The sequence below is a fragment of the Marmota flaviventris genome, chromosome 9 (assembly GCF_047511675.1).
Source record: "Marmota flaviventris isolate mMarFla1 chromosome 9, mMarFla1.hap1, whole genome shotgun sequence".
Classification (NCBI taxonomy): Eukaryota; Metazoa; Chordata; class Mammalia; order Rodentia; family Sciuridae; genus Marmota; species Marmota flaviventris.
In genome coordinates this window covers 53,606,002-53,632,633 of record NC_092506.1, presented here as the reverse complement: position 1 = coordinate 53,632,633, position 26,632 = coordinate 53,606,002, and the positions used below count along the sequence as shown (strand labels likewise).

The 26,632-nt window shown below is 35.1% G+C and overlaps 1 protein-coding gene across 2 annotated transcripts in view; it reads right to left on the bottom strand.

The window, feature by feature from the left end:
- Nucleotides 1-1,496: 1,496 nt before the first annotated feature.
- The window catches only part of Tmem41b (transmembrane protein 41B), a 28,099-nt gene continuing 2,963 nt past the window's right edge, over nucleotides 1,497-26,632 (bottom strand). For both annotated transcript variants that reach the window (XM_027942405.2, XM_027942404.3), the window contains 6 exons: nucleotides 20,310-20,427; nucleotides 15,603-15,731; nucleotides 9,582-9,675; nucleotides 8,974-9,078; nucleotides 6,078-6,216; nucleotides 1,497-3,880 (listed from right to left, as the gene is read on the bottom strand). In XM_027942405.2, the coding sequence (XP_027798206.1) occupies nucleotides 3,711-3,880; nucleotides 6,078-6,216; nucleotides 8,974-9,078; nucleotides 9,582-9,675; nucleotides 15,603-15,731; nucleotides 20,310-20,427 (755 nt within the window). In that variant the 3' untranslated portion in view covers nucleotides 1,497-3,710. The remainder of the gene's footprint in view (nucleotides 3,881-6,077; nucleotides 6,217-8,973; nucleotides 9,079-9,581; nucleotides 9,676-15,602; nucleotides 15,732-20,309; nucleotides 20,428-26,632) is intronic.

Sequence of the window (26,632 nt, the reverse complement as noted above, 5' to 3'; positions counted from 1 at the left end):
TGCTGAGACTGGCTTTGAACTCGCAATTCTCCTGCCTCATCTTGAGTGTCTCACTAAGTTGTTTAGAGCCTTGCTAAATTGTTGAGGCTGGTCTCAAACTTTCAATCCTATTGTTTCAGTCCCCTAAACCACTGGGATTATAGGTGTGTGCCACCACATCCACCTTAAAACTTTTGAGACAGGGTTTTGCTAAATTGCCCAGGTTGGCCTGGAACCTGTGATCCTCCTGCCTCAGCCTTTAAAGTACCTAGGATTATAGGTATGTGCCACCATATCCAGCTATTTCATTAATATCTACTCTTCAATTTAACTTTTTATTTTTCAAAGTTTACTAAGATCTATTCCAACTTTCTGCATTGGGTATTTATGTAATCTGTTTTGTTTCTAGTTAAACTTCATCTGTCAATAATAATAGAATTATTTGTAGTTCTAAGAAACAAGAAAAATCCATTTAAAAATCCAATGGTAACATTTTCCCATCTACATCTATTTATCTAGATACATATATGATACAATTAAGAGATGATATTGACACAAATACAAAACAGTGTGTCCTCAAGGATTCATGTCTTGAATTTAATTCCCACTGTGAGATATTAAGAAACTTAATCCAACTATGGTGTTTAGAGGTGAGGCCTTTGGGAAGTGATTAGGATAAGGTCATCAGGGTAGAAGATGGAATACTAATGGCTTTGTAAGAGAGACCAGAAGGTATCCAAGTATACTCTTCATCTCTCTACATGTGATATCCCATGTCACCTCCAGATTCTATTAGCAAGAAGCATATCACCAGATTCCCCTTGGTCCCGGACCTCAGAAACAGTGAGCTAAATAAACCTCTTTTTTTAAGGTTTTGGACATTTTATCACTCACTCCTTAGAGGTAACCTCTTTTCTTTATGCATGTATCACTGTGACTGGCTCAGTTGTTTCTTTTAAAATTAAAAGGTTGAACTAGGGGTGTATGTTGGTAGTAGAGTGTTTGCCTAGCATGTGCAAGGCCCTGTAGTTTGATCCTCAGCACTGGGAAAAAAAAAAGAAAGAAAGAAAGGTCTTGCAGTTTTGTTTTTTTTTTTCTTAGTGGTAAAAATGTACATCAGAATTTGAGATCAGCAGGCATGGTGGTATATACATGTTATCCAAGAGACTTGGGAGGTTGACTCAGACAACTACAAAATTTGAGGCCAGCCTCAGCAGCTTACCAAGACCCCATCTCAAAATAAAAAATAAAAAGGACTGGGGATACAGCTTAGCAAAATAGCACCCTGGATTCAATCCCCAGGCCAAAAACACCAGTAACTTCAAGAGAATATATTTCTATTCAAATGAAGTTGTTTTATTTTTTAAAACATTTATTTATTTATTTTATGTGGTGCTGAGGTATGAACCTAGGGCCTCACACATGCTAGGCAAGTGCTCTACCACTGAGCCACAGTCCCAGCCCCTGAAGTTGTTTTAAATATAAGTACTTTCATAAAATAAATCCCAAGAATGACATTTAAGTTTCTCCAGTACAATTTATTTTATTATTATTATTATTACATTTTAGTTTGCATTTATTAAGTATCTTAGATATATGACACTCAAAGTAACAGAGCTCTAGAGAAAGACCATTAATTAAGAAGATAATAGCCTTAGTGTCTTAGTATGTCAACTTTCTATTTATTTAACTCACTCACCTTCCATTGCAGATGCTTGCTCTCTTGTGGCCACTACTACATAATGGTCTTTCAGATGTGACCAAAGGGGCTGGGGTTATGGCTCAATGGTAAAAGTACATGCTTAGCATGTGCAAGGTCCTGAGTTCAAACCCCAGCACCAAAAAAAAAAAAAGTGTTGGGGTAGATGGCTGAAGCTTGAATTTACATTTGGACTTAGGCCAAGTCTGTGACTCCATGAATACAGGCCACCAAGTATATTTGGGGTTTAGCCCGATGAAGTCTCTGATGAGGAATCTGGAAAAACTGGCAATTCTCTTAGGAGAAGAAAATATACCACCATCTAAATTGACAGCTATAGTTTTCTAACAGGAAAAATAAATAGCAAAGCGAAAGGGTATATAATAAACATGGAGAAAACACTCTGATAATAGAGTAAGTACAATGTGCACATACCAGAGTAAATGGGCTTCTCCCGAGTCCAAGCTCTTACTTTTATTTTTAAAAGTCTGATAAAAATTTGCTCAATTACATTTTATATGGTAATATTTAGTGAACTTTGTCCCAAAAGGCTATGTTTTAATTGATTTGTAAAAATAACAAAAGTTTATCATTCAGACTCTGGTCAATAAGAAAGAAAACATTGCTAGAAATAATAATAAATAATTCTGCACAAAAGGCCAAGTGACATAAGACTTACTATATTAACCAATATATTTTCTTTGTATTTACAATAAATCCATTTGTTAATACTGTGATAGAAAAAAATAAATCAGTCCACATCATGTAGTAGAAACTTTAAGGATGATCTTCTCACAATGAAAACATAAAAGGATTTTTAACACAGCTAAAACACTTTTCAACATAATGACAGTCTTGGGATGAAGCTAAAACTGACACAGTACTTTAGAATGGCTGTATCCTGGATACAAGGAACCAAGGGCATTACCATTAATCAAGCAGCAAAAAGTGGTTTAGTTTTTCCAGAACTATTTAAGTACAATAGTTACCACATGAGAAGTTACTTTTTTGAGTTAGAAAAGTAAAAACTCTAAATTGGGAAACTGCATTAATCAAAAACAGTCCCAAACAAAAAAAGCCATCACAGGAAAACAAGGCATTCTTCTAGGTGTATCATGCATAAAAGGGATAATTACGTAATAATTAATGACCAGACTAATAAATAAATGAGGTAAATTTTACAGTCATTAGAACAAATAAACTACATTTAACCACTAGTGCCATGCTGCCATTGTTTGTTTCAAAATACAAAATAATTACTCTAATGTCTAAAAACTATAAGCTTCAGAGATATTAAAGAGACACTGTAACAAAATATTATCTGAATATAAATTATCAACTCCAATATGATAGTTATCATGTAATTCTCATTTTTTATATGACGGTGCAAACATTGTAAAAGGTAGAAAAAAAGGATGAAAATAGACTGGCCAGAATTTAAATTACCAGACTAATCCATGATAAAAGTCTATAAGAGAAATAAAAATAATATTAACAAAATAGGTAACTTGATATCCTTTCTATATTCAGTGGTCTATGAGGATACAACCTCTAAACAAATTCATTACATCAAAGGCAAAAAGAGAAAAAACAAATCTCTTTGAAACTTTAGTTATCCAGCTTAAGCTCTGAAAGAAGGCTAATATTACCAAGAATTGCACCACTATCTATTTTAATCATTAGATATGAGAAAAATATTAACTTGAATGAATCAGTTATACCAAGAATTCCTACCATGCTATTATTATAGTATCTACCTATAGGTACCCTTGGTACAATAATTTATGTGTATAATAACTATTGATGACAGTACTTTTCATGGTATATCAATTTCCATTTTTACTTTCCTCTTTTACCTTGACACTTATATGCATTTATTTTATGTCTGATAGGAAATATTATTTTACAAATTCCTCGTTTCAATTACTGAAGAGGTGATTTAGAAACATAAATGGATGCACCTGCTAATCCTGAGATGATAATGATGGTGATGATGATGATGATGAAAGCAAACCCAAACCCAGATGATTTTTCATTCAAATTTTTGCTTTAGTTTTTTTTGGAAGATGGCTGGCAGAATAGAAAGAACAGCTAAAATCATCAAAATAAATACTGAGTTCCAGGAAACAGCTTCCCCTGCAGTTGTAAGCTGGTACAGTGTTGTTCCTGCTTTAATTGCTACAAAAGAGGGGGGTGCAACACCTAAAATAAAATAAAATAAAGCAAAAAGTAAAAACCATGAATTTTTTAAAATTAAGAATTTCTGTGTGCACAAAATTTCTCATAAGAATACAGCTATTTCCATTTGGAGAGACAATCGTGAAGAATCCAAAGCTGCCAGGCACAGTTGCACTTGCCTATAATCCAAGCAGCTAGGGAGGCTGAGACAGGAGGATCTTGAGTTCAAAGCCAGCCTCAACAATGGGGAGGCAACTCAGTGAGATCCTTCATAGCCAGCTAGGCCACTTAGTAAGACTGTCTCAAAATAAAATAAAGCTCTGGGCTGGAGATATAGCTCATTTGGTAGAGTGCTTGCCTCACATGCACAAGGCCCTGGGTTCAATCCCTAGTACCACCAACAAATAATAAAATAAAGCTCTAGGTTCAAATCCCAGTACCACACATAAAAAATAATGTGCTCTGATCTAGCAATTTCAAATGTAGGAATATTAATGTACATGAGCAAAAATCAAGTTTTAAAGAATGATGCCTTATAATAAAAATCTGAAAATTATCTAAACCTTCAAAGATAAGGTTGAGGACTGGGGGTGCAGCTCAGCAGTATAGCACTTGTCTAGTATGTGCAAGGTCCTTGGTTTGATCCCCAGTATTAAAAGAAAACAAAATAAAATTGAATAAATTAAATATAATTAATTAAGAAACATAAACATATTGAAATGTAAAGATATCCAAAACACTGGTAGAAAGAGCAGGTTATGCAAGAGTACATAAGGAACTTAGCTTAGTTTGATCCCCAGCACCACAAATAAATAAAGGTATTGTGTCCATGTTATTTAAAAAAATAATAATAATAAAACAAATTAAAATTTCTATCTATTTCATCTGTAAAACAAGGGGATGAGATACCCATATTGATACAACTGCTGATGAATTTTTTATAAAAGTAGCAACAGGATGCAGCTCAGTGTTAGTATTGCCTAGTATGAGCAAGGACCTGGGTTCAATCCTCCAGATCAAAAAATAAAATTAAGTTAAACAAAAAGTAGCAATAAGGGCTGGGGTTGTGGCTCAGTGGTAGAGTGCTTGCCTAGTACCTTTGAGGCACTGGGTTCGATCCTCAGCACCACATAAAAAATAAACAAATAAATAAAATAATAGTATTGTGTTTATCTACAACTAATATATATTTTTTTAAAATGTAGCAATTCCCAAAATCTAAAACAAAAAAAAGTAGCAATAAAAAATTGATTTTGACAATCCCCTAACACACACAAAAATTTTTATTGTTTCTTCAAAAAGGTCTAATTTCATTAGTATTAAGCTTTAACAGATATTCAATATGAAACATCTACTCATTATATCTAAACAATTCAATTTAAATTGGAAAGAAAGGCAGAGCACTCTTACAAAAGAACCACAAGAATTCAAAAAATATGTATGCATCTTCATGTCCATTGATTAATTTCAAAATCAAGTGGTCAGTTCCTTGAAAGCAAAAATGTGTGTCTCTCTTGCCTTTGGAAATCACTTTGGTAATACCCACAATAAATGCTGACTTCAATGAAATGAAAACTAGGATCAATCCACTACTGAAATTAAAAGTTCAATACTTGTTAGAAGACAAAGATAGGGGCTGGGATTGTGGCTCAGCGGTAGATCCTCAGCGCCATATAGAAATAAATAAAATAAAGGTATTATTAAAAAAAAAAAAAAGAAGAAGAAGATGACGACGATGACAAAGAGAATACAAATCAAGTTCTGCTTAGATTAGAGGTATGGCTCAGTGATAGTTCAGCATGAGCAAGGCCCCAAGGGTCAAACCCCAGCACTGGAAAAAGAAAAAAATTCTGCCTAATTCTGTATTATTAAAGAAATATTCAGTAGAAAGTGGTCTTTAAAGAGGTAATGCAGCCTGAAGCCTGAGGCAGTATAGCAAGTGCAAAGCCAGTCTCAGCAACTTAGTGAGACCCTGTCTTAAAATTAAAAAAAAAAAAAAAAAGAAAAGAAATAAAAGCACTGGGGATATAGCTTAGTGGTAAAGTGTCTCTGGGTTCAAATACCAATATCAAAAAATAAAATTTAATAAAAACATAATAAAACAAAGAAGTGACCCAAAACACTTAAATCAAAACAAACATTTCTGAGTAATCTATACAGGCCAGGCTTTGTGCCCAAGAGTTATACTGAGCTCTAACACAACATGAACTAAAGGCCTTACCTAGAAAAGTGCCAATAAAAAAAACTTTCAATGGCACATTTATCACAGGAGATGTAATATTAATAAACCAATTAGGCAGAAATGGCGTTATTCTCAAAAATATAATATAGTTAATGAGATGTTCTCTATGACGTTCAACCTGTCATAAGAAAAAAGATAATTAGCATCAGATAAAGACAATTTTAAAAATAAGTTGCTTTATGTAGCACCTTATTTCAAATTCTTGTCCCTAATATTTCAGAATTTACCCAGTAGAAGTGATTAAAATAGGGCTGGGTTTGTGGCTTAGTGGTAGAGTGCTTGCCTAGCACATATGAGGCACTGGGTTCAATCCTTGGCACCACATGAAAATAAACAAATAAAATAAAAGGTATTATGTCCACCTTCAATTAAAAGAAATTTTTTTAAAGGAAAAAAAAAAGTGATTAAAATAGAATTTGCAAATGACAAAACTGTATACCAAATGCTCATTACCATAGATAAATAACATGAGTTTTTTTGTTTTTAAATTGTGCTTACTGATCAATGTTATGCCACTCAAGTCCAACATCAGCTTTATGATGGCTCAATGATATTTGACACCTAAAATGCCAAATTTAAACGTATGAAAACTAGATAAAGCATACACTTCAAGTGGCCAATTTTTAATGCCCCTACCTTTCTACAATGTAATGAATTACTATATCACAACAAATCAAGCTCTGTGTGTTTTGTGTTGCTGATGATTAAACCCAGGGCCTTACACTGGCTAAGAAAGCACTCTACCACTGAGCTACATTTTCAGTCCCTAGTACCAATTTTTAAAAAGTCCAGATATCACGAGTGAACTCATTCATAGTTGATAAATGAGATTAGCTAGGTATATAGAAATCTTCAGCTGATTAAATAAATACACATTGATTATAATTTATACTGCCTTTGACCAACTGTTAAGTTTTTTTTTATTATTGTTGAATTTATTTCCATAACTATTTCTTACTTATTCTTTTTAGATATACATGACAGTAGCATGCATGAGATACATGTGTGTGTGTGTGTGTGTGTGTGTATACATATATATTTTTTTTTGGTGGTGCTGGGGATTGAACCCAGGGCCTGTGCATGTGAGATAAGCACTCTACCAACTGAGCTATATCCCCAGCCCTCAAGTGATTGACTTTTTTTTTTTTTTTTTTTTGATAGTTATAGATGGGCAGAATGCCTGTATTTCATTTCTCTATTTTTATGTGGTGCTAAGGATGGAACCCAGTGCCTTACACATGCTAGACAAGCAGTCTGCTGCTGAGCTACAGCCCCAGCCCAAGTGACTGACTTTTAGCCTTACACAAAATAGCTATTCCAAAGAAAAGCTTAAATAGTAGAACTACTTTAATTTTTATTACTGATATAGTGAAAGAACACTATACTAGAAGTCTAGAGACATAAGATTCTAAACCATTATAATTAAATATTCGTGATCTGGGGCAAAACATTAAATTGTTTTTAATTTCCTAATCTTTAAAAAAAAGGGGGTACAGCAGGATAATCTCAAATTCCTATGAGATACAATAGTTTATTCCTTCTGATTTTTTATAAAAATAGGATTTGCCTCACAATATTATGTTAGCCTTCTCGGTGTAGCAAGGTTTGTATTTGTAGGGATCCTGACTGAAGATAACAAAGTGTCTAATTATGTGGATACCTTCATACTGACCTGAACTTGTCTGCTGATTAAAGTTATGAAGACAAAGAATTAGGATTATCATTTCAGAGGATCTAGTGGTATAACTCAGTGACAGAATTTATGCTTTTTTTTTTTTTTAATATTTATTTTTTAGTTCTCGGCGGACACAACATCTTTTTTTGTATGTGGTGCTGAGGATCGAACCCAGGCCGCACGCATGCCAGGCAAGCGCGCTACAGCTTGAGCCACATCCCCACCCCCAGAATTTATGCTTTTAATGAGGAGGTCTTGAGTTTGATCCTGAACACCACAAATAAACTGATAAATAAAATAATCACTACAAGTAAAAAAAAATTTGCTTACAAAATTATTGTCAGGAAGGGCTGGGGATATAGCTCAGTTGGTAGAATGCTTGCCTCGAATGCACAAGGCCCTGGGTTTAATCCCCAGCACCATAAAAAAAAAAAAAAAAAAAGAAAGAAAGAAAAAGAAAAAAAAAATCATTGTCAGGAGCAATGGTATATGCCTGTAATCCCAGTGATTCAGGAGGCAGGAATATCTCAAGTTCAAGGCTAGCCTCAGCAATTTATCAAGACTCACTCTATCTTTTTGGTACTGGGAATTGAACCCAGGGGAACTTTACTGAGCTATTATCTCCAGCCCTTTTTATTTATTTTGAAACAGGGTCTCACTAACTTGTTTAAGGCCTTGCTAAGTTGCTGAGGCTGGCCTTGAATTTGGAATCCTACTGCCTCAGCTTCCTGAGTCACCAGGATTATAAACATGTGCCACTATACCCAGCTAAGATCCTATCTCAAAGGTTCAATTTCCAGTACCAAAAAAAAAAAAAAAAAGCAAATAAATAGATATTCATATTTGCATACACTTGATGTTATAGATATTCATATTTGCATACCACTTGATGTTGTTTGGGTGAAAAGATAATTCTTATTATCTAAACTAGTTTTGTGCATAAAGTTTTGCTATTTGATTTAATACATAAATTTATGTACTTTCTACATAAATTAAATTAATATTAAACTTATGTAGGGACTACACATTGACCTCTCACTTAACCAAAGTTATATTACATAATTTGAAATAACCTGGACACAATTACACACACCTGAAGTTCCAGCTAAGGCAGGAGGATCACTTGAGCCCAGTCTAGATAACATAGCAAGATCCTGTTTCAAAAAACAAAACTAAACAAACAAACAAATACACGTTTACCTGCTGTGACCATTTTACTGCTTTCTCTGTTAGGTATTTGTACACAACTGGTCTTCCAACCAAATAGGAGAGCATATAGCAGAATGAGGCACCAAGTCCAGAACACTGAAAAATAATAATAAGCCATAAGCATTTTTTTTCCATCTTATTCACATGGATATATTCACCTGAGGAAAAGCTCAACTCATTAACTTCTTTGGGGGAATGGGGTGGCTACATTGCAAGTATTATAATCCAAATGAGACCACCAAAAACAAATTACCACTTGTGGTTAAACTTAGTGGCTAGAGCCAATTAATTAATGTTATCTTTTAGCCTAAGAATACAATTTCAGCCACCAATTTTTTTGTCACCTTCTATGCTTAAAAACACTTCCCCCATCCCTGAAACCTAACTCACTGTGCCCACCAACATTCTTAAACCACCTGAACTCACAAAACAATAGGAAAAAACAAGTCTAAAACAGCTTATAAATGTTAATGAGTCTATAATAACCCTGTTTTAGAAAACAATCCCTAACACCTCTTTAATGAGGGTTTTAACACATACCACTTAAACTCCTCTTAAATTAATGAATTTATACTTAAACAGTCCAGTGGGATACTTACCAAACAAACAAGAAATAAGGCTAGTGGAAAGGGATAAAGAAACCCTGAGAGTATACTGAGAAATATAGAGCCTGGAATAGCAAATGTTTGCAAGCTGTTAACTTTTAAGTTAAGGATTAAAACATAATTAAGTGAAATTTTAAAAAGACAAACTCAGCATTTCAGGAAAAAGTATACAGAAATTATCATGTTAATGAGATTACATCCATATTTCAGTTAAGGTTAAGAATCCCTTATCCAAAGTGCTTAGGACCATAAGTGTTTTGGATTTTTCCAGATTTTTAAAAATTGGCACCATACACATCTCAGAGATAGGAACTAAATCTATAGACTTAACAATTAAGTTCATTTGTTTCACATTTATATTATACACATAACCTGGAGGTAATTTTACACTAATTTTAGTGTGCCTATGTTTTGACTAAACCCTGTCACTTGAGATCAGATGGGGAGTTTTCCACTTATGTTATCATGTCAGCACTCCAAAAGTTTTGGATTCTGGATCATTTTGGATTCTAGATTTTTTGGATTAGGGATGTTCAATCTGTATTAAAAGACAAAATATGACTCCTCAGCTATAATGCTTCTAAGTGGATTATTTACTAAACAATAAATACCAAACTACAATTAATAAACGCAGTGCTAATAAAATTGTGCTATTAAAAGAAAACCAAGATTCAAATGTATGAATTTCCAAGATCACTGTAATGTCATGTGTAGCTAATAAAAAAAAAACATTCATTTTATATAATACAGAACTATATCTCAGCCGAGCCATTGAACATAGAAACAAAAGTCAAATATAGAATTTCTCTATTTTTCCCAACAATGTTCATTAGAGCATTGTTTTGTTTATTGTTTTCTCTGTGTGTGTTTTGAGTTCCGAATCTGATAAAAGATCATTCATTGCAAAAAAAAGAAAAAAAGAAAGAAAACCAAGATAAGTATCCAACATGTACCAGAGAGAGAGGAATTTAACAAATTTGGCAAAAAAGAGAAAAAAAGGAAAGTCTTTAGTAGTCTTAAATAACATGCTTCTCTAATGCATTTGTTTCAGGAAACAAGATTTCTGGCTGGAAATCTAGGTATATATAAGGTTATTAAGAATGTATTTAAAATTTAATTATGACAATTACCTCAATTAACTTAAATAAAGTTACCACTCATTAAAAAAACTAATAGGGATGGCTGGAGGCAGTGGCACATGTCTGTAATCCCAGTGGTTTGGGAGGCTGAGGCAGGAGGATCGTGAGTTCAAAATCAGCCTTAGCAATTAGCAAGGTCCTAAGCAACTTAGGGAGACCCTGTCTCTAATAAAATATAAATAAAGGGCTGGAAGTGTGGCTCAGTGTGTAAGCACACCTGGGTTCAATCTCTGGTACTTAAGAGAGAAAAAAAAAAAAAAAAGAATAGGGTAGGGATGATCAAATACAGTAAAAATCACACACCTTGTTCTTTAAAATAGGTAACACTTTTTATACTGTCTTCTGATTCCTAGTTTTGGTTTGGACAACATTGCCACCCCTAAGATGATTTATTAAAAGATAAAGCAAAATGATATTCAAAGTATATATATATATATATAAAAAAGGGGGCTCCATAGCCATAATGCCTCTCTTTGTGTGTGTGGTGCTGGGGATTGAACACAGGGCCTTGTGCATGTGAGGTAAGCACTCTACCAACTGAGCTATGTGGCCAGCCCCTGCCTCTGCCTCTAACTTTTCTTAATATTTATTTTTTAGTTGTAGTTGGACACAATACCTTTATTTCATTTATTTATTTTTATGTGGTGCTGAGGATCGAACCCAGGGCGTCGCACATGCAAGGCGAGTGCTCTATCGCTGAGTCACAATCCCAGCCCCAGCCTCAATAATTTAAGTGAGGCCTTAAGCACCTGAGTGAGAGCTTGTTTCAAAATAAAAAATAAAGAAGGAGTGGGGTGGTGGCTCAGTGGGTAAGACTTTATTATGTAAAATTTCAAATATCTGAAACTAGTATTAATGATGCCCAATATTAACTTTTTACTGTCATAAATATCCAGTCTGTGTTTGTTTTAATTTCCAAAATGTCTCTATTTTTTTTTTTCAGTATTGGGAATTTAACAACTCAGATGGCTTTAACATTGAGCTACATCCCTATCCATTCTTAATTTTTATTTTGAGATGTGGTCTCACTAAGTTGTCCAGGCTGGCTTTAAACTTGCAATCCTTCCACCTCAGATTCCAGAGTCCTTGGAATTATAGGCCTGACCACCATATCAGGCTTGCATTTTCTTAATAGTTATCTTTTTCAAATCAGAATCTAAAAAAGGCTCACATATTCTATTTGTTCAATATAGCTCAAGTATACCATACTTTTTTTGGTTTCTTCCACTTTATTTACTGGAGAAACTATCATTTGCCACTTTTTGGATATTCTGTTGTATCTTCAACATATTCTGTCCATTACCTTATGGTAATAGTTACCGAAGTATTTTTCTTTGTGCATGGGCAGGTGACTTGAGCTTAATTTTCTAGCTATTTAGACTTGAAAATTTCTAGCTATTTAGATTTCAATTCCTCTTTCCCAAAAAATCTTGGCTTTTTGTTTGTTTTGGGTTTTTTAGTACCAGGGATTAAACCCAGAGTGCCACATTCCCAGCCCTTTTTAAATTTTTTAAATTTTGAGACAGGGTCTCACTAGGTTGCTTACTGTCTCATTAAATTGCTAAGGCTGGCTTCAAACCTGCAATCCTCCTGCCTCAAGACCATAAAGCTACTGAGATTTATAGTTGTGTGCCACCATGCCCAGCTAAAATCTTGGTTCTTAATGACCTTAACATAATTAACCGTTTGCTTCACATATTAAGGATACATAATACAGGGCTGGGGTTGTGGCCAGTGGTAGAGCGCTTGTCTAGCACGTGTGAGGCACTGGGTTCGATTCTCAGTACCGCATATAGATAAATAAAATAATGTCCATTGACAACTAAAAAAAAATATTTTAAAAAATACATAATACTGGGGCTGGGGCTGGGGCTGAGTGGTAGAACACTTGTCTGGCATGTGTGAAGCCCTGGGTTTGATCCTCAGCACAACATAAATAAAATAAAAGGGTATTGAATCCACCTATAACTAAAAAAATTTTTTTTAAAAAATACATAATACATTAGCAATATCATACTGAAACTTTTCCACATTGTAAATACATGAGTAACAATATTATTACTAACAACATAAGTACTAAAAAAAAAAAAAAAAAAAAAAATCTAAGATTTCTTTTAAGTCTTTCTATTTATATGAATTTGCCCATTCTAGGTATTTCTTATTTGAAATTAGGTTTTTATTCAAGAAGGTATTAGCACTGCACTGCTGAAAACAGTGACCATATACTGCTATTAAGACAATGAAATACAGGAAGTCTGAACTGAGATGTGCTATGAATATAAAATACACACATCTCAAAGAAATAATATGAAAAAAAACATTTGTTAAAGTACCTCAGTAATAAATTTTTTTAGAGCCTAGTGTGTAGCTCAGTGATAGAGTACATGCTTAGCATACGAAAGGCCCAGGGTTCAATTCCTAGCACATCCACATGAAAATTTATAGTGATTATATGTTGTAATGATAAAACAACATTTAATACATTGATTCAAGTAAAATTATTTGAAAAATTAATTTCAGGTGGTACCATTAAATTTAAAAATTAAACCAGGCTTCCACCTATTTCTATTAATCAGTCATGCACTAGTAAAACTAAAACTGTTATATATACTCAAAGATAAAGTCTTTCCCTTTGTTCACTGAGTTTAAAAACATTAAGATCAAAAGTATAGGGCTGGGGTTGTGGCTCTGTGGTAGAGCACTGGCCTCCCATGTGTGTGGCACTGGGTTTGATCCGTAGCACCACATATAAATAAATGAATAAAATAAAGATCTATCAACATCTAAAATAAAAATATTTTTTAAAAAGATCAAAAGTATAAAGAATGTTATAAGAAAATACAGATTTAACAAATTACTTATTTTATTAAAAAATCAAAACCTGAATTAAGGGGCTGGGGTTGTGGCTCAATGGTAGAGCGCTCGCCTAGCATGTGTGAGGCACTGGGTTCGATCTTCAGCACCACATAACAATAAATAAAATATAGATACGGTATCCAATTACAACTAAAAAAATATTTAAAAAAAAAACTGAATTGATACTAACCAGTATCTTACTTAAAATTTTATATCAAACCTATGGGCATTTTACTACATCTCAGCCCTTTTTGCTTTTCATTTTGAGACAGAATCTCACTAAGTTGCTTAGGGCCTTGCTAAGTTGCAATCCTCCTGCCTCAGCCTCCTGGTTGCTGGGATTACATGCATGCACTAACATGCTTGGCATTTAATAGATTTCTTAAGACAGTGTATATACAATTAAATAACTTTCTAAATAGCTTCCTAAAACAGCCTATCAAAAAGAAAGGTGCAGGCTAGGGTTGTGGCTCAGTGGCAGAGCACCTGCCTCGAACATGTGAGCATTGGGTTCAATCCTCAGCACCACCTAAAAATAAAGAAAATAAAGATAATGTGTCCATATATAACTAAAAAAAAAAAAAAACCTGTAAAAACCTTTTCCAAAGTTTATACTATACTGAATATATTGTGTTGCTTGAAGTAGGAAACTGTAATAGTCTAAAAAAATAAAAGAAATGTGCACAAAATTTATTCCCAACTTTCTCCAGATTTTAATTTTTCAAATAGGGAGGATAACAATAAAAGTACCTACCTACAGCACACTACCTAAATACAAATCCATCTTCACCATGTATGTAAACAATTAATGTTTCCATTAGCAGTAAAAGCTTTTGTAAACATTTACTGTTAAATTGCTTATGCTAGAAGTAACTTCTCCAATATTTTTACATATATACTCAAAACTATTGCATAAGGAGATCAATTGTAGAAACATGTAATACCCAATGCAATATAAGTCCAAGAAAAGAAATGTTGTAACTCCACATCAAATACAGCCATAGAATGAGAAGTTATACTCCACTTATGTATGTTAAAATACATTCTCCTGTCACATATAACTAACAACATATTTAAAAAAGAAAACGCTATTAAATTTCACAGGACAAAAAAACCCAACAAACCAAAATTAATTCAGGAAATAAAAAAGGAAGTAAAAATACAAATACCTTAAGGGAACTAACAACATAGTTAATTTGCCTTTTAAAAAAAAGCTATTTTTAAAAACTTTCACAGACATTTGCCACTATGCCTGGAAGTTATGGATTAATTGACAAGGTATGTACAATTAAATAACTTTATAAATAGTTTCCCAAAACAGCCTTGTTAAGTAACATTTACAAAATCAGGAAGTAATCTTTCATTAATCAAGAAGATTTGGAAAGCAGGCTGTATAACAATGAAAGATAGGGCTGGGGTTGTAGCTCAGTGGTAAAGTGCTTGCCTATCACATGTAAGGCATTAGATCCTCAGCACCCCCCCACAAAAAAAAAAAAAAACAAAACAACATACATTTCCCAAAAAAAAGAAACTCCTTTGAATATTTATTTTCTTTTGAACTTTTGCAAAAGAAACTTCTAAATGAAGGGAAAAAAACATGAACAAAGGAGATTTATAAGATAACATCTATAAAAGCAAATGATTAAAAGCCAATTGTACCATTTTACAAACCTACTAGAATGTTTTTTAAAATGATATAACTACCAACACAAAATAATGTATTTTAAAAATTAATAAAATAATTATAAAAAAAACCCCAATAGATAAATATCCTTAAGAATAAAGGGAAATATTTAATTAGTGACAAAAAGAATATCAAAAAATTTGATAATAGTCATAAAAATAAATGAGTTAAAATTAAGGTATAATTTTACATTTTCAAATATTTATTTAATATTATAACACTGCATTCACAATTTTTAAAAGGAAAAATAATTTATGATTACACACAACTAAATGACAGTTCTTTTAAGCCCTTTCTTGAACAAAACTACAAAGCATTTTTCAGTTAAAAGGATACAAAATATACGTAGCAAAATAAGCTACAAGTACTTGTACATAAAAGGTGTCCTTATATTTGGATAAAACTTTTCCTAGAGCCTTGGCATCATCCATATCTCTGGGAACCTTCATATTCACTCTTTCTTCTCTGAAGAAATAAAATTAAAGTGAAAAAATTTAAAACAGAATTTTGCCATAATAAAACCAAAGTTAAGATCAAAACATGGAGTTTTAGCCAAAATGATTTGATGCCATGATCTCCGTTAAAGGCAAATTTTTTAATGTTCAAAAGTCTGTAAATTATTTGTTTTTAAATTTCTCAAGATGTAATCTATATATGAAAGTTTAGAATGACCTAAACTGAAGGTTAAAAACATGAGCTCCAATAATTGCTTTAAATTTTAAATTTACCAATGAAAAATGAACCACTGATGTTAGCATATTAAAAACAGATTTAACATCATTTTGGTTAATCTTCATGATAATCTGAAGTCAGCAATCACTCAAAATGGAAATTAAGTAAAGCTTTCAACAAAGTCACCATTCACAACTTTTCTGAAGTATTACAGCTCAAAGTTCAAGAAAAACGTTAAAACACTTTTCCTTTTCTATTAATTTTATTTCAAATTTGGTGCCTTGTTTGGATTTCTTACTTATAAAAGCCTAAATAGTCATCTTTGTGACTTGATTTGGGTTTTTTGTTGTTGTAGTTTTAATGGTACTAGAAACTGAACCCAGGGACACTCTATTGAGCTACATTCTCAGCCATTTTCTTTTGTGATAGGGTCTTGCTAAATTGCCCAGGCTGGCCTCAAACTCCAAACCTCTTGCCTCAGTTTCCCAAGTTGTGGTATAAGCCAGAAACCCATGTTCATCTTTACATTTAACATATATTATGCTTATTTGCAACTGAAGAACAATGTTAGAGGGCTTTTTTATTTTATTTACTGACTGCTGAGACAGGTTCTTATACTGTTGCCAGTTGGTCCCAAATTGTGGAGTCAAGTGATCTTCCCACCTCGGCCTCTTGAGTAGCTGGAACTACAGGTGTGCACTACCATGCTCAGCTGAATGGTGTTTTATTAAGTCCTATAAAAATATCTGATGTCTGGTGTGGTGGCACATACCTGTAATCCCAGTGTTTGGGAGACTGAGGCAGCAGGGTCTCAATTTCAAGGCCAACCTCAGCAACTTAAAAGAGACCCAAAGCAATTTAGTGAGACCCTGTCTCTAAATAAAATGTAAAAAAAAAATGAGCCCTTTGATGGCACACATCTGGAATCCCAGCAGCTCAGGAGGCTGAGACACTAAGCAACTCAGTGAGATCCTGTCTCTAACAAAATACAAAATCAGGCTGGGGATACGGTTCAGTTGTTGAGTGCCCCTGAGTTCAATCCCTAGTACACCCCTGCCCCCACCCAAAAAAAAGTAAAAAAGGACTGGCGATGTGGCTCAATGGTTAAGCACTTCTGGGTTTAATCCCCAGTACCAAACTAAATAAAAAAGATTCCATTGGCTTATGTATGCATAGGCATGCATATATGCACACACACGTATGTAGAGAACAATAGGCAGAATGTACAAGGTTTGTAATGATAACAAGTAATGTTATCATTCTTAGAGAAGATTGGGAGCAAAGACAACCTTATTAATCTGGAGTCTGTTCTTTGTGTGTGTGTGTGGTTCTGGGGATTGAACTCAGGGCCTACATGCAAGGCAAACACTCTACCAACTGAGCTATATCCCCAGCCCTGGAATCTGTTCTTTTCCTCTTTCAATCAACTCTATTTCTTACTCCTTTTTTTTTTTTTTTTTAAAGATAGAGAGGGGGGAGAGAGAGAAGTTTTTTTTGTAATATTTATTTTTTTTTTTAGTTTTCGGCGGATACAACATCTTTGTTTGTATGTGGTGCTGAGGATCGAACCCGGGCCGCACGCATGCCAGGCGAGCGTGCTACCACTTGAGCCACATCCCCAGCCCCTATTTCTTACTCCTTGATCAAAAAGTAGAAAGGGGGCTGGGGATGTGGCTCAAGCGGTAGCGCGTTCGCCTGGCATGCGTGCGGCCCGGGTTCGATCCTCAGCACCACATACAAGCAAGGATGTTGTGCCCGCCGATAACTAAAAAATAAATATTAAAAAATTCTCTTTACTCTCTGTCTCTCACTCTCTCTTTAAAAAAAAAAAAAAAAAAAAAAAGTAGAAAGGATCTAAAATTAAATCACAGTAATACTAACTTAGCATGGCTGGGGTTGTGGCTTAGTGGTAGAATACTTGTCTAGCATGCGTAAGGCACTGGGTTTGATACTCATCACCACATAAAAATACACAAAATATTAACTTAGCAACATAACATGCCACCATCCTAAAAGCATTTACAATGAAGTAGGAAAATAAAATACTAGAGCTAGGGCTGTAGCTCACTTATAAGAGTCCTTGCCTAGCATGTGCAGGGTCCTTAGTTCAATTCCCAGTACCACACAAAATTAACATGGAAATAATTAAGTTTAACTATAAAATTTCAAGCATAAATAACTGTAAATAAGGAACTGGGAATGTAGCTCACTGGTTTAACATCTGCCTAACATGCACAAGGCCCTGGTTTCATAACCAACAGGAGGTGGGATGGGGACAGACTGTGAATAAAAGTAACTAAGAGAGCACATAAACTTTTTGATGTCTCGAAATCCCATTTCACAGATATCCACTACCATATCAGGCTGCCCATGGTTGAAAGTCTAAACATATTTTTATAATTCTTTATATAATCTATTATTATACCAGGGTGGTATTACAGTAGTAAAATAGCCCTGGGATATTTTGACCTCCTAAAATATGTTTCAGGTCCATAATCTCTTTCCTAAGATTAAAAAAATTCTGAAAACTAAAATTTCTTTATAATTTGTCAGCAAAAACTTGTCAGTGAACTTAGTCTTTTATCATGTTTAGTGTTATCATATAGGCTTTATTGCATAGATATTAATATTAATGTATTAATTAATTAATATTATTAATTAATATTAATGTATTGGATTATGAGATGCTACTTTAGATCTGCTGAAGGTATCACATAATATTATATGTTATCCTTCCAAAGTGGAAAATTTCTAAAGTATGAAACACATTTTATCAAGGTTTTTGCTAAGAAATTATGGATGTGTATTAGATATAGTCTTTTACAAGATAAACTTCTTTGTGAAAAGTATCTATTCAGGCTGGGGATATGGCTCAAGTAGTAGCGCGCTCACCTAGCACGCGTGAGGCGCTGGGTTTGATCCTCAGCACCACATAAAAAATAAAATAAAGATATTGTGTCCACCTAAAGCTAAAGAATAAATATTAAAAAAAAAAAGTATCTATTCAGACCAGATGACTTCCATAACATAGGAGGAAAAAGCTAGAAGATGGAGATGTGGTAAAAAGGAAATGTATGAATAAAAGCAGACAAAAACTGAGAGCAAGAAAACAGGGATAGAAAAAAAGAAGAGAATACCATTTTATTCAAACCATAGTCAATATCTAGGACAAACTATAAAAATAAACCTACTTGGTCACTAACACTAAACAATAAATGAAACAAATAGAAAATATTACAACCATCATCTATTTCATAAAACTTCATTGTTGTTATTGCTATGTTTTCCATTCTGGGGACTGAAACCAGGGCCTTGCTTGCTGGGAGCCATTAGCCAAGTAGGTATGACAATTTCCTTGCCAGCGTACCCCATGTTGCAGTGACATTGAATGTAGGTGACCTTGCTCAAGGACCAAGGCGGATTAGGGCGTTGCCGGTTTAGGTTCCAGGTTTAAGGTTTAAGATTATTCCTGCTGGGAATAGGGCGTATCTTGCTGCCTGAGTTCCCCTTGAGTTCTCACGGGATTTAGACAGTATATTTTGGAGATAGAAGCCCAGTGGAGGTGGATTTGGGCAGAGAACGTGGATTTCCCCAGAACGTGTTTGTAGACGGCTGGTGTGAGTTCGGGAATAAAGAGTTGCTGTTTGAATCTACAAGCTGTGTGGTGGCTCGTGATTGTGTGCCCAGCCAGACTGCGGCATTTGTGCCCAGCCAGACTGTGGCACTTGCTCATGCTAGACTTGCACTCTGTCACTGAGCTATATCCTCAGCCCTACTTAATTTTAAATATTTACAACTGTAGCCAGGTGCAGTGGTGCATGCCTATAATTCCAGCAGCTCATGAGGCAGAAGCAGGACAATTAACCAGTCTGAGGCCAGCCTCAGCAACTTAGGGAGGCTTTAAACAACTTAGTGAGACCCTCACTCAAAATAAAAACAATTAAAAAGGCTGGGGGATGTGGCTCAGTGGTTAAGTGCCCTTGGGTTTTAATCCCTGGCACACACACACCCCAAAATATACATAAGCACACACACAATTGTGAGAGACAGAGAGAGAGAGAAGGCTCAAGTGCAGGGTTGTGATATTAAAATGTCCTTCCTATTGTAGTTATATTTTTAAAAATTTTTGGAAGCCATTAGAAAGATGAGGTCTTAATTAGAAAAACAGTGCTGTGAAAACCTTGCACAGAAAATCAAGAAGAAAATGTAGAAACAAGTATTTACATAACAGTGCTGATATGAACTTGCTACAAGCTATGAGAGCTGACACATTCATCATGATGGTTCTGTTGCTTAAAGTAAGTTTAGCTTTTAATTCACTTTCATCTCACAAATATCTAGACATTTTCAGTTCTCTCTCAGTATACTTACTCACTAAGCTGAGGAAAATTTTTATATACCAAAAACATAACAAATGCTGCAGATAAGAAAATAGACACCAATATAAGGAGTGACATTCTTGCTGACCCAGCTTCTGCCCAGGCTTTTTCTGGAAGAAAGAAAAAAAGTATAATTAAGATTCACATTTTTGCCCAAAACACTGGGACATTAAATCAGTTACTTCAATTGATCTAAGGACACATTCACTAATGCAACTTTAGAATGTGAAGTCAAACATCAAAATATTTTGAGTGGTTCTCCTCTATGACTCCAAGAATGGAAAAATGTTTACATCTCCTCAAAAGGTAGTCTCTGTTATCTTAAAAATTATATGCAAGGGCTGCAGTTGTGGTTCAGTGGTAGCGCACTTGCCTAGCATGCGTAAGGAACTGGGTCTGATTCTCAGCATCACATACAAATAAATATAATAAAGGTCTATCAACAACTAAATATACATATATATATATTTTTAATTACATGCAAGATAAAAATATACAATGAGATCCAATAGAGATTCAGTAAAGAACAAACAGAAAAATGAGCAGATCAGTTTTGCCAGTTTGCAGTCAATAGTGGTAAGAGCACAATAGCTTAACACTCAGGCTCACTGGGTAAGAGGTAGAAGTGGGTGACTTAATTTTTCATTGCCTTCATTTACCATTATCACAGTATAATACCGATAACATGGTATTTTAAAATATGTGGGCTATAATTAGGATTTGTGATTTTTAGTCCCTTGAGAATGGATCCACCACACATCCCCTTCCAACTACTGGCCATGTAGCTTTCATGAAATATCTTAAACAAAAGTGCTGAACTGCCTGGACTCCTCTAATTTAGCAAATCATTTTTATAAAAGTTTATATTAAAGTATATTAGACAGGTATCATTACCTGCTCTACCCACATTCTCCTCCTCTAGAACTAACAACCTTCCCTGGTCACCCAAACGAGCCAATCTCAGCAGCCTAATCTTACCAAGTGATTCTAACATTCTCTCCTCATAAACACAGAAGGCTGTCCAGCCTAAGCTTGGACATCTGATCCAAGTGGAAACACTTCATTATTGGCTGACTATATTTTCCCCTTGAAATTTCTGAACTAAGAAAAAGAGTTATTGTTTGTAAAAGGCTAGTGAGTGTTAGGGCTTAAAGGTCAAACAGTGGAAGACATAGTCAATAACATGGTAAGGAAGACAAGAACCACAAAATGTAAGAGGTTGTAATAGAAACCCAGAAAAGAAATGAGAGATATACATAATCAAACTTGTTGATTTCTAACTTTCCACTTTCCTTGAAGCCTGGCTATATTTTATTTCTTATTCATGGATGCCACTGAAATTGTCTCATTTTTATTCTTATGACAGCTTTCTGATACTTTTAGTTGTAGATGAACACAATACCTTTATTTTGTTTATGTGGTGCTAGGGATTGAACCCAGTGCCTCATGCATGCTAAGCAAGTACTCTACCACTGAGCCACAATCCCAGCAGGACAGCTTGCCTTTTTATTTGTGTTGGTTTAAAGTGTTTCTGTTCCTTTTAACCAAAAAGTCTTAACTAAAAGACTATAATTTTTGGTTTTGTCTTGTTTTGTTTTGGTACCAGGAATTGAATTCAGGGACACTCAACCACTGAGTCACATCTGCAGCCCTTTTTTGTATTCTATTTAGAGAAAGGGTCTTACTGAGTTGCTTAGCACCGCACTTTTGCTAAGGCTGACTTTGAACTCACAAGATCCTCCTGCCTCAATTGTGTTCAACAGTAACACAAGAAAACAACTAAAAGAATGAGTGACAATTGAGGCTCTTCTTTCATGCAAACTAGCAAAAAGGGAGTGTTGGTACTTATGATTCAATAACCCTTCCATATAATTCTAATAAACCCAGAGATTAGAATTTAATTCGATTATAGTTTTTTAAAAATATTTGTTTTTTAGTTATAGAGGGACACAATATCTTTATTTTATTTATTTTTATGTGGTGCTGAGGATCAGAACCAAAGGCCTTGCAAAAAAAAAAAAAAAAAAAAACTTGCTAGGCAAGTTTTCTACTGCTGAGCCACAACCCCAGCCCTCAATTACAGCCCTATACATAAAAGTTATAAATTTTGTTTTTATAATTTACATCTAAATTTATAGCCTACATATTTATGTCTTCTTATGCCTGCATTAAAAGCATGTGTCTTTAGCATTTATAGCTACTCTTCCTGTTATTTTATATTCATTAACTTCCAAATCTTCCATCATACTAATTCCTAGTCTGAATTATCCTATTATCTGCTTTTTCAACCCCCTTGGTCAAAGGTACTATTAGAAAAAGTGCATATGCCTTCCTAGCTTCAGTCAGGGTTATCAATGATGAATCCTTTTATAGCATTATCCTAAAAGATTATTCTAAGTCCCTTCAGGCTATTAATTCTACCTTTCTCTACCTGCAACCAATGATACTGCCTTCTACTTTAGTGAGCTCCCCAATGTCTATCTGTTCATGAAATTATCTTCCCTTGTCTGTCCTCCCTTCCTTTTCATTAACTGTCAACACACTTCACCACAGAAACTCTTTCCATTCATCCAACACATTCAGTATTTCTCTCTCTGACATGCACCTTTTCTCTTAACTTCTAATATATGTAAATCCATCCTGGAAACCCATAAATTAACCATTACCCTCTAGCAGCTCTGTGATTCTCTCCTTTCATATTAAAACATATTAGAAAGCAAAATCTTCCAACACCTACAAGATCTTAGGAATGGCTCTTACTGGTCATCTAGCCCACTTGTTCTCAACATTCAGTGTTTTCTAGAACTACCTGACCCTACCATGAAGGAAAGAAAAGATCCATTTTTCTTCAGGACGTAAGTGCACAGACTAAGACATCTTTGAAGGTCACAGAATACACTGTAACATTGTTTGAAGTAAATGCTTTCAAGGGCTTTAAATTTTTAAAAAATTAGTAAGATTTGAAAGTTGTTATCACTTTAAAATATAAATGTAAATAACTAAAATAACTACAAGATACAAACCATCAGTTTTTAAATAACACACAAAGCATGTTATAGGCAGTAGAAACATCAGCACTCCCAATCTTATTTAAAAGCTCATTCTTTAGTCTTAATCCCCTGCAACAGTGCTACCATCCAATCTACACACCCTCACTCACAGTCATCTACCCATTTTCAAGTATATCTTTCCATTTACTAAAAACTAAGACCAAACTTACAATAAACTTCTCCATAATCCCAAAAGATTTCACTATTTATTTAGATAATCCACTCTGCCTCATAGATTTTTTCTTTCCTTTTTTTATTTTCCAGATACTGGGGATTGAATTCAGGAGCACTCTACCACTTAGCCACATACCCAGCCCTATTTAGTATTTTATTTAGAGCAGGGTCTTTCGAGTTGCTTAGCGCCTTGCTGTTGCTGAGGATGGTTTTTGGTTTTTTTTTTTTAGTTGTTGATGGACCTTTATTTTATTCATTTATTTATATGTGGTGCTGAGAATTGAACCCAGTGCCTCACTCATGCTAGGCAACCCTTACCACTGAGCCCCAGCCCCAGCCCCTGAGGCTGGCTTTGAAATCATGATCCTCCTGTATTGCAAGTTCTAGACTGACCTGAGCAAATTACCAAGACCCTATCTCAAAATAAAATAAAAAAGCCAGCATTGCCAGGCGTGGTGGCAGGCATGGTGGCAGGCATGGTGGCACATGCCTGTAATCCCAGCAACTCGGGAGGCTAAGGCAGGAGGATTGTTGAGTTCAAAGCCAGCCTCAACAGATTATTAAGGCACTTGGCAACTCAGTAAGACCCTGTCTGTAAATAAAATATAAAAAAGGGCTGGGGAGTGGTCAGTGATTAAGTGCCCTGGGTTATATCCCCAGTACCAAAGCAAAAAACAAAAACAAACAAACAAACAAAAAAACGCTGGGGTCTCAGCAGTTTGGGAGGCTGAGGCAGGAGGATGGTAACTTCAAAGCCAGCCTCAGCTATTTAGCAAGGCCCTAGGTAACTTTTGCTGGACCCTGTCTCTAAATAAAATACAAAAAGGGCTGGGGATGTGGCTCAGTGGTTAAGTGCCCCTGGGTTCAATCATTCTCTGGCACCTGTGGGTTTATCCCTAGTACCATAGAAATAAAATGAATGAATTCCAACATTCCATTCCTTCATCACCTCTTTCACCACTTTTTTTTTTTTCTTTCTTCAGGGCTGGGGATCAAACCCAGAGCTTTGCACAGGCTAAGCAAGCATTCTCAGCCCTATATCACCTTTTCTCTTTTTATGGTTTTTCTCTCTTGATTTTCTCCCTCCATGCCCAGCCCAGACACCATGTATCATCTGAATCAGCATCTTTGAGTGAAATTCTTATCCTTTCCTTAATATCTTTCTGATACGGTTTGAGCATAATATGAGTGTCCCCCAAGGGTCCACTGTGACTGAAGGCTTTGCCCACAGGGTGGTGCTACTGGAAGCACTGGAAACTCTGGAAGGTGGCACTTAGTGGGAGGTCCTTAGGTCACTGGTGGGGGCATTCCCTCCAGAGATAGTCTTTGCCAAAGAAATGTTACAAAAATTTGATTTTGACCCCACCCAGTCCTCTGTGCTTCCTGTCTCAAAATGCGATTGCTCATCCCCATTCAAGTTCCACCACTGACATCCTCCATGAGATTCTCTCCAGAATTGATCTGATACAAGTACCATGTGCTTAAACCTGCAAAGCTGTGAGCTAAATAAACCTTTGAACAATACTCTCTTCTAAAGGCAATAAAATAATCCAGGCAAGATAGTATACGCCTGTAATCCCAGAGGCTAAAGCAAAAGGATCTCAAATTCAAGGGTAGTTTTAGCAATTCAGTAAGACCTTCAGCAACTTAGCAAGATCCTGTCTCATAATAAAAAATAAAAAGAACTGGGGATGTTTTTCTGTGGCTAAATCCCTAGTACCAAAAAAGGGGGGGGGGGCAATAAAACCAACTTCAAGATAGTGTTTTTCAAACTTTTTATTTTATTTTTATTTTTTTGTGTAGTACTGGGGATTGAACCCAGGGACTTATGTATCCTAGGCATCTGAGGCACCTGTTCTACAGCTGAACTATATTGGTAGCCCTTTTCATTTTGAGACAGGGTCTCACTATGTTGCCCAGGTTGGCCTGGAACTTGCAATCCTCCTGCCTCAGGCTCCTGAGTAACCAGGTCCAAGTTTCTAAAACTTTATACTCTTTTTTGGTACCAGGAATTGAACCCAGAGGGACTTAACCACTGGGCCACATCTCTAGCCCCCTCCCCCCTCCTTTTCTTTTCTTTTAATTTTATTTTACTATCCATTTTGTTAAATATTTATTTTTTATTTGCAACTGGACACAATGCCTCTAATCTTTAATTTATTTACTTTTATGTGGTGCTGAGGATCAAACACAGGGCCCTGCGTGTGCTAGGCCAGTGCTCTACCACTGAGCCACAACCCCAGCCCCTCCCCTCCTTTTCTGGGATAGAGTCTTGCTAAATTGCTAGAACCTTGCTAAATTGCTGAGGCTGGCTTTGAATTTGTGATCTTCCAGCCTCAGCCTCCTGAGTCCCTGGGCCAGCCCTTTTTATTCTGACACAGGGTCTCGCTAAATTGCTTAGGGCCTCAATAAACTGCTGGTGTTGAACTTGAAATTACAGTCCTCCTGCCTCAGCCTCTTGAGTCACTGAGATTATAGACCTGTGCTACCAGGCCCAGCTCAAATTTTTCTGACTATATTTTACAATAAGCAATAATTTTTATATCATGATCTGATGCACACAAAAATCTATGTAACTGAAAAAGATTTTTTAAAATATTTTTTTTAGTTGTTGAAGGACTTTATTGTCTTTTTTTTTTAATGTGGTGCTGAGAATTGAACCCAGTTCCTCATACATGCTAGGTGAGTACACTACCACTGAGCCACAACCCCAACCCCTGAAAAAGATTTTGAAAAATAAATTGATAACTACTACAAAGCGCTGATATTTTCTATTCCATTTTTAAAATGCTCATTATCTTTTAAAAAAAATATTTATTATTTAGCTGTAGTTGGACACAATGCCTTTATTTTATTTATTTATATGTGGTGCTGAGATCAAACCCAGGGCCTCACACGTGTGCTAGGTAAGCACTCTACCGCTAAGCCACAACCCCAGCGCCTTAAATGCTCATTATTATCTATAAAATTGACTTCATACCCTTCATAGGGGTTATGAACTATTTACTAAAAAAACATAGTCCTAAGAGTTCTCTTAAATTAAAATGGAGAACTGGCTAGTTAAACAAATTAGTGAGGGCAAACAATGCAA